At 54.9% G+C, this 9,031-nt stretch overlaps 1 protein-coding gene across 1 annotated transcript; it reads left to right on the top strand.

The window, feature by feature from the left end:
* Positions 1–991: 991 nt before the first annotated feature.
* Gpihbp1 (glycosylphosphatidylinositol anchored high density lipoprotein binding protein 1) lies at positions 992–4,934 on the top strand. Its single transcript, XM_023723998.1, has 5 exons — positions 992–1,305; positions 1,863–1,967; positions 2,313–2,435; positions 2,870–2,983; positions 3,076–4,934. The coding sequence occupies exons 2-5, from the start codon at positions 1,916–1,918 to the stop codon at positions 3,372–3,374; spliced, it is 588 nt and encodes a 195-aa protein (XP_023579766.1). The 5' UTR covers positions 992–1,305; positions 1,863–1,915; the 3' UTR covers positions 3,375–4,934.
* The last annotated feature ends 4,097 nt before the right edge of the window (positions 4,935–9,031 follow it).

Genomic DNA, 9,031 nt, shown 5'->3' with positions numbered 1-9,031 from the left:
AAAAAAAAAAGGGACAGTGGACAATGGCTGAGGTATCAGAACAGTGTCATCCCAGCTAGGCACTGTCCTCTATGAGTCCTAGTATTAGACAAGCTATAAGACCAGACAAGGGGTTGCTTCCAGAGCCAGGGAAGGAGGATCTGGGGCTCAAAGCACTGCTTTGGGTGGCCCCAGAGAATGTCCAGCCCAGCCCTTGACAGTGAGGGAAACAGAGGCTAAGGCAAGTTAAGGGGCTGACCCAAACCATGAAGCCTGGGAACCGCGGTGGGCTGACATCAACCCAACCTCTAATCTACCCCTGCCCTGATCCCCAAGTAGCTCTCTGCTCACCCTATTTACACTGGGGGACAGTGATGAAGCAGAAGGCTGAGGCAGGCAGGCTGCTGCTGTTCACAAAAGAGTGACCTTCTTCTTGTTCTTCTTCTCAATCAACTCCTACCCAGAACACAGGCTGGCCTAGAGGAGCTCCCTGGGACCACTGCAGGGCTGAGATGACAGCACCAGGAGCAACGCCCAGGGAGGACAAGGTGTGAGTGGGTGACCGGGGAAGACCCTTCTGGGGCGGTAACGGGAGCAGAGGCGGAATGGCGCTGGGGGCGGCTATGTGAGCTCCTCAGGAACAGCACCCAGGGCAGAAGGAACAGCAGGGAGCCAGGGGCAGCAGAGCCCGGGCCCAGCAAGCCTGCTGAGAGGAGGGCAACAGAGGGGTGAGTAGGTATGATGGGGGAGCGCTGACTATGTCAATGGTGAATGTCCTTCTGGCGTCTGCAGAAGGCACATTGAGTGCATTTAGCAGCACATTCCTGAAACACCCCTTTTGCTTTCCCCAAATTCTTGTCAAGGGAACACTGTAAATGTACAGATATCGGGCTGTCCTGATAAGTATTATCTGAGGGATCCTGGGAACTGCATAAGTCAATGTTATCTGTCCTAACTGCCTTCCTGCCACATGCTAAGTCAGCCAGTTTCCTAAAATGCTGGTTGCACAATAGAACAGAGCCAGCCAAGGAGGTCTCTGCCTTGGAGTTTAGTCTACAAGCCCCTCCCCGCATGCTAACAGGGAGCAAAACAGAGAACTGAGAGGTGCTGTCATCAGGCGGTGGCCCTCAGAATTTGCTCCTGAGCACTTGCCTGGCTGTCACCTGGGACCTCCCCGAAGCACTGCTGTCGAGGATATGCCCCTCAGGAGTTCTCCGAGCAGTGCTATTATGGAGCATGCACACTTGTGTACCTTCTGAATACTGCTGTTGGATCTCTACTCGCTCCTGTGCTTCTGTCCATGCTCCTGTGGACCCTGCCCAAATAGTAAGTACCCATTAACCCATCCTGCCTGTCAGCACCTGCTAAGCCCCATCATTCCCAAGCCGATTCCCTCTCAACAGCCTTCTCCCACTGTCCCAGCAAACCTGGCTGGGGATGAAACAAGAGTGAAATCCTCTAAAGGGAAGGATGCCTAGTCCCTGGTGGGCAAATGGGGTGTGGATCTGAGCCCCTATGGCTACACAGATGGGGTCCCCAGGGAAGTGGACAGTCAGGGCCATTGGGCACTAACACAGCCCAGGCCAGGCTTCTGACCCACACTGCGGGGCTGAGGCAGGGAGGCTCAGGAGCCAGGAAGCCAGGACAGGGCCAGGTGGCTCCTGAGGCTGATGCTCACCTTCCGCAGACTCAGGAACAGCACAGGTGGACAGGACGCTCCGAGCTGGACACAATGCCTTCGCCTTCCCCTCTACCCCCTGGAGGGAAGCAGTGTCCCTGGCCTGGTGCCTGCAGAGGGGACCAACTGAGGTCCATTGTTTAAGACTGGAGCTGGTGGGGGCCACGGGAAGCCCCATGTGATGCCTTTCGTCCCACTGACGCAGATCCAGGACAGAGTGAGGAACGACTACGCACAGGGACAGCAGTGTCCTGCAGGATGAAGGCACTTGAAGCCGTGGTCCTGACCCTGCTATTGTGTGGGCAGCCAGGTGCAAGGGTGCATGCTAACCCTTTGGGGGGAGGCGGCAGAGCCCTGGCCTATGGGGACCTCCAGAGACCCACCCCCCCAGCCTGGGACAAGAGATGGGCTTGGGAAGGAGAGGATGAGGCTGGAGTCCCCAGACCCAGGGAGATGGCTCTCACCTCATGCTTGGCCTTTCCAATACCACAGGTTTTGGGGGGTCGCTGCCCTCTCCTGGCTTCAGCTCCTCCTTCTGTGAAGTGAGCAGGCCTTAGTGACAAAGATAGACATAGGAGTTGGGGACTTGGCACTCGGCATGGAGGATGTGTCCTGCACCTGGGTAGCTGAAATTTGTGTGTCCCTGTTTGGCCAGGCAGCAGGCAGGCACAGGAGGAAGAGGAAGAGGAGGATGACAGGGGTCCAGACAGCTATGGCTATGATGAGGAGGAGGAGGAAGAAGAGGAGACCAACATGATCCCTGGCAGCAGAGACAGAGGTACCCATTTGCCCGTCCCCCATCCCCAGCCTGCTCGGGCAAGGATGAAGGAGATCCGCTGGCACCTAGACCACGTGGCCTGCCCCCCCCATGCCCTCACCCTGCTGGCTCTCCCTTAGCTGCCCTTGGCTCCAGCCTGCTCCCCACCTGCACAATATTGCCTTAGGTCCTCCTCTGCGAGGCTTAGTCAGACTGCCTTCTGGGTCTTCACTGCCCACCTTAAGCAGGGTCACTGAGTAAGTGACAAGAAATAAGCGGAAAGTTTCCCCTGTAGCCTTGTCCTGACTACTTCCTCCAAAAGCCCCCAGCATAGGCTCCTGCAGGGCAGGGTTTGGGGACATCTAACAAGGCAGGCAAACAGGGCTCTGGGAAGGCAGGCGCTGAGGGTGCCCGCAGCCTGGCCCTGACCTGCCTGAGCCTGGCCTTGCCGGCAGCACTGCCATGCTACGTCTGCCCTTTGCTACACCATGGGGACAGCTGTAACCAGATACAGAGCTGCTCAAGTAGTCGGGACTCCTGCGTCATGCTCGTTAGCCACAGCAACACAGGTGAGTGAATGCAGCCTGGCATACCTGCGCCCACCCACAGGCTGCCCTCTGTGCCCCACCTCATCTCAGCACCCGTCCCCTCCTCCCTGCAGATTCTGGTTCCCTGACCACCTACTCCATGTGGTGCACAGACTCCTGCCAACCCATCACCAAGACCGTGGAGGGGACCCAGATGACCGAAACCTGCTGCCAGTCTCCCATGTGCAATGTCCCACCCTGGCAGCAGCCCCAAGTCCAGGACCCGCAGAATGGCAAAATAGGCAGTCCCTGGGACAACAGAGCTGGTCATCCCCAAACCGGTGGGTCACAGGCCCCTCCAAGCTGTCCAAAAAATGTAGGCATCGCCCTCTTACTCAGCTTCCTCACTAGCCTTTGGGTAGTGGGGACCTAAAGACCCATCCCCTGCCCATTCTCACACTGGGCCAGGCCAGCACTCTGTTCAGGGCTTCCTTTCCCCATCACAAGCTTCCAAGAATAAATTTGGAGTGCCTTTCACAATCCATCAACCTCCGGCCCTCCTTGGATCTGGGCCACGAGCACCTGCATCCCTAGGTCCTATGGTCTGTAGCAGTGTCCACTAGCTCAGCGCCAAGCACAGGTAACACTGCATGCCTGGAGTATGCCATCTTCACCCTTAACTTCCCAGCACAAAATTCCTCCAACTCAGTTGTCATTTAGGTCAAAGAGCAGCCAGTGTTGGATAAAGTTCTTCCCCCACCTGTCTGGAGCAACAAGGATTTGGGGGTATTGTTGTTTTTGTTTTAAATAGTCTCTCTAAGTTTCCCAGGCTGGGGCTCAAGCTTGCCATCCTTCTGGCTCAGCCTGAGTGACTGGGGTCACAGCCTGGGAAAGAGCTTTGGGGTGGAAAGAGGTTCTGGGAGCCTACAGGGGAGGTGGAGCCAGGGGAAAGCAGGAAGTAATGAAGGACAGGGGAGAATGGGAAGGGGGGAGGGAATACTGGAGCTCAGCCCTATTCCCACCTCTGAACTCCACCCTTCTCCCAGCCTGATGGGCATAGGGAGGAGGCTGGGAGTGCGACCATCAAATCTATACTGGGAAGAGACAGAAAGGGCCTGTGGCCCTTGAGGTGGGAGCCTGGGCAGGAGAACCCTGCCTGGGCAGATGGCATCTCTTCTGTTGGGCTGGTCCACTGGCTGCTACCTCTTCGACTGTACCAAGCTCTGCTTCACCAGCAGCTGGTGAGAGGACAGAGCCCTGGGATGGGAGGAAGATACCCTCAGTCACTAACCCAGCCTCACCGTCCTTATTTGAGCAGTAAGGACAAAGGCTTAAAGAACGTCATAGATTCCGGTGGCACATCACAAAACCAATAGACACTGAAACCAAAGGGACATTTTCGAGCGCTTTACTAGCTGAGCTCAGGGACAACGCTCTCCCCAGAAACTGACAAGAATGTGCACTGAGCCTAAGTGAGGCACAGTTCTTAAAACAGAAAACCACAAAAGTAGGGGGAAGAGGAGGGGGGCTTACAGAGTTAGTCATGACCAAGGGTTATCTCTTTGTTACTGTAGACAAGGTCACATTTTGCAAAGTCACATTTTGCAAATCCTACAGGAATATGTCCTTATTTGGCTTAGGTCACTAGCTCAACTTGGTCAGCTTTGGAGGGTCCTTTCCTGCCTGCCGAGCCCATTCCATCGTGCAGTAGGTGGCCTGCACTTGTCCACTCTGCCCATTTCCTTATCAATAAAGCCCAGAGCCAGCTGGAGGTAGGGAGTTAAGTCCCTGGGTGAAGGGAGCACCCTTGTCTCCTCCCTGGGGACTGGAAGGTACAAAGCAGCCCTTTACACCATGAAGCCGCCTGCTGAGCATGATAAGGCAACACGGGGGAAGGCTCTAACCACTGATGACCAGAAGGCGTACACCAGCTCTGCACTGTCTGTCTCAGATCTGCTGACCTCAGAGGGAAATAAACTTCTTCTATGCTGAAGCCAGTTACTTTTCACACATGCGCACACTCTGTCTCACTCACACACACAGCCCATGCTGATGTACAACTCAGACTCCTGGGGCTGAAATCTTAGGCCCACCCTAAGTGGCTCCATGACCTCTGGGAATCCCCTCTCCTCCAGCTCAAGCTTCTTACCAGCCTGGTGCTGATTGCAGAGGAGCTTTCAGCCCTGAGAGCTCTCACTGCCTGTGAGTGTCACCATCACACTTGTCAGGACCCTATTCTGAGTGCATGTTTGCAGGAACACCTACCTGTGCTAGCCCAAGCTCCTTAGGTCCCAAGAGACTGCACCAGCCATGTCTAACTGGAAACTGGACACTATTACCTGCGTTCCCAGAATTGCTCCTCGGAAGGGCTGTCTTAAAGCTGCATGCAGATCTGAGGGGCCAGCTTACCATTACCCTCAATTGTGGATCCTTCTGAGCCTCATGAGGAATGAGCTGGGACCTGGGGCTCAGTCTGAAGTCACCGACTCCAGAGCGTCTTGACCTTGGGCTCCTGCCTCTATGATAGTGTCTCCTCCCGGGGTCCCCATCCCATTCTCAGGGACCCAAATGCACAGCTGACTCCCCACTGAGCTCTGACCTGACCTCCCCTCCTGAAGGCAGAGAGGAAGCAGCCACGCTCTGAGCACCCCAGTGTCACTGCCAGGAACCATCCCAAACACAGGTCTAAGCTGCCCCACAGAGCTGGCTGTCCCGGCACCCAGAGGGTTTTGCTGTGCTGTCCAACGTGAGCACAGTTGGGCCCACCGACAAAAGAAAGAGATTATAGCTGCTCAGGGTCACACGCTGCGACACTGTAGCTCTAGGATCCAGCACCAGCACTTCCTGCCAACCAAGGGCACCTCAGGCCTCCAGACGGAGGCGCCAGGAGGCCTGAGCTACTGCTGCAGAGGTGGGAGACCGGATGCTGGCCAAGGTCATTGAATTCCCACCGTTCAGGCCAGGTGGGGCAGAAGTATCAGGGGATGATGACAGCCAAGACAACCTAGGCCCTGCATGAAAGCCAGTACAGGACACCAGCTACAGTAACAAGGTTGTATAGAGCCCACTGCTCCTCATCCAGCTGGGCAGCGAAGAACTGAGTGGGGCTGGACACCAGCTACAGGATCCATGTGGTCTACCTCAGCTCCCCACAGCAAATTACTGGACAATTTCAAGCAACACAACTTCATGTCACAGTGCTAGAGGTCAGCATTGTCATAGTTTGAGTTTTAAATCTGCCCAAAAGCCTAAACCCAGTGTGTGGCATTACTGGGAAATGGAGGAATCTTTAAGAAATAAGGCCTAGCAGAAAAGCCCTTGAAAAACCTGGTGTCTGTCCCCCACTTCTCTCCTGTTTCCCGGCCTCTACAAGGCTACTTTATCGCAGCCCAAAGGCCACAGGACCAAGCCATGGACCAAAATAGCCCTTTCCTCCTTCTGAGTGGAATTAACCTGCTGGGGAGGGAAACCTACTCATGCCTCCAGATGGGGCAAGTAGGATGCAAGAAAATGGCCCCGCAATTGCCTGTGTCCTATGGAACCTGCCCTGGCTAAGGCTCAGAGGGCTCCCTAGTCAGATCACTCACTACCTGGTCATGGAGGAGCTACAGACGGACATGCACACCAGAAGTCCTAAGGCCTAAAGGGTAGGCTTTGCAGGTTGAGGCCACAGAAGCCCGGTGCCCCTAGGAATGGATATGTACCACCTGGGGGTGTGAAAGGACCCTGAGTGACCCAAAGGCCTCAGGATAGGGTCCAGCATGGCTGGAGAACACCTCATCTGTTCCATCTGGGCCTCATTTTCCTCTTCTATAAATCTAAGGTTGGCTTGGACCTCTCTGGAGGAGACTTGGCCAGCCCAAGAACACAGAGTGGGACAGGGATACAGAGATGTGGCCAGAACCTGTCGGTCAGCGTGACAGACACCCATCTGGGAACACAGCCTTTTCCTGTGGGCTATGGCCAAGCTTCAGCTGGGAGACATGGTCAGATCCTAGGATGCAATCACAGGGTACTTTAGCTAGAGGACAAGGCCAAAAGTACAAGAGCCCCTGAGATTGAGTCCGCCCTCTGTAGAGCATCACAGGCTGGGCGGGAGTCACAGCTTGCAGTAGAGGTGCTGCCAGCCCCTTTTCCCACAGCCTCTGTTCCTCAGCTTCCATCCTGGTCTCTGTACACTTGAGCATTTGGCCCACATTAGTGTCCAGCAGCCATTGCCTGTACTTCAGCTGCTCTGCTGACTCCAGGGCTCTCTCTAGGCCAGTGCAGGAGGAACTCTGTGACCCTCAGCTTTGCTGTGTGTGCTTCCTTGACTCAGCACAAAAGATCCCTGTTGTTCCTGGATGATATGGAAATACCAGGCAAACCAGCCTAAAGCAGGACCAGAGCCTATGCTCTCCAACTCTTTCCTTTTCCTGGGAAGCTTTGGGGCTCTGGTGGACTCTCCCTGTGCTAGTGACTGAATCCTTGCTCCAGCACTTCCACACTCTTGTGACGGGAGCTGAGTGGCAGTGGAGATTCCCTGACCTGCATTATCACTGTCCCTGAGCACTTAAGCTCCAGGTCACCGTGATGGTGAGATACAAAGGTGACCTGGTGAAATGCTGGCCCTTCCTCCTCTCACCCCAGTGCTGCTGGTGCCAGGTTTGGGAGTCACATTATAGGCTGGGACTTCTACCCCTGACAGAGGTGCTGGGAATGGATATACAATTGTATGGGGCTGACCAGGACTCAGAGGCAGGGTTGACGTCAACAGAGATGACCTCTGAACTGACTTGCCATAAGTTGGCCTGGCTGTTCCACAGGAGACTCAGAGGAGGAGCACTGAAAGCTGGCCCTTTACAGAAAAAGTACGTGTGCCCCACATTCTGACTGAAGAATCCCCAGCCCATCCTTCTGTCTGCTGACCATGGCCAGTTCCATAATCACACGCTCATCTAGCTAATACATGTACCCCCTTCCTGGGACCAGGCCCAGGACAGGGACCTGGGCTGGAGAGATGTACCTCTTCTGGCAGAACCCAGTTTGCTCAGATATAGTGACAAGGAGGGACACATGTGTGCCCGAAGCTAGTGGTAAATGGAAGCAGAAATGTCCCAGACTTCAGATCAGTCTCTGGGTAGTTAGCTGCCCAAGTGCAAACCCAGGGGATGCTCTCCCTTCCTCACTGGGGCCACTCTGACAAGCCGACATAGTGAGGAGGGATGCCCTGGCTGGCTCTAGAGTCAGAAGAGGGCCCAGTCCAGCAGGCAGGCCTCCCAAAGTTCCTGAGGATGCCCCTTCCAGGTCAACTGTGTCCTGTGTGTTCATATCATTCTAGGGTCACCTCTCCCTCTCTTGCCTAACCCTGGCCCTGCTAAAAAGTGACAGGGCCTGGAGACTTGATTTATTGGATGCTTTTTCTATGAATTTCCTGCTTCACAGGACAGGAAGCAGCCGTCCACAGTCCACCTCCTGCTCCTTGCTCTGACTGTGAGAACTTGCTGAGGAGCAGGCACTGTCCCCAAAGCAGGAAATTCCTGAGGAAGGCGCCTCGTCATCAGTGCCCTCCTGAGACCACAGGGCTCACAAAAGCCAGCAGACATGGGAGCAGGCTGGTGCTGCTGGAGGCAGAGCAGGGTCACCTCTGCACCCAGTTCCCTCACACCAAGGGCCACTACAGGAATTTCCCAAGACTAAGATATCACCAGTTCAGAATTGTGAAAAACAGCACCTCCTCAAGCTGACCTCAGGCTGTGCGTCAGAGGACTCCTACCCACTAGACTGTGACAGAGTTCAAGACATGGGGGTCTGGCTGATTGGAAGGAAGCTTCTAATATGAGGGGCTTCTCAGGGGCAGAGGCACCTGGGTAGAGTCACCTGGGGTTCTTCTCAGGTGCTTACTCAAGAAAACTCCAGTCAGGTGAACAAAGCCTGGCCATGGTTCCAACTAGGAAATCCCTCAGAGAAGTCCACAGAGAAACAGAAAATACTCCAAAATAGAAATTTCTTTGCAAAAGACCCCACGGGTGGGGGAGAGGTACACAAGACAAATCAAAATGGAGGGACATATGCAAACACATGGGGGAAAGAAGTGTGTTTACAACCCAT

Source organism: Octodon degus, unplaced genomic scaffold, assembly GCF_000260255.1.
Source record: "Octodon degus isolate 3935 unplaced genomic scaffold, OctDeg1.0 scaffold00104, whole genome shotgun sequence".
NCBI classification, from domain to species: Eukaryota; Metazoa; Chordata; class Mammalia; order Rodentia; family Octodontidae; genus Octodon; species Octodon degus.
The sequence above is the reverse complement of the archived record's forward strand: the minus strand, read 5'-3'. Positions and strand labels throughout refer to the sequence as shown.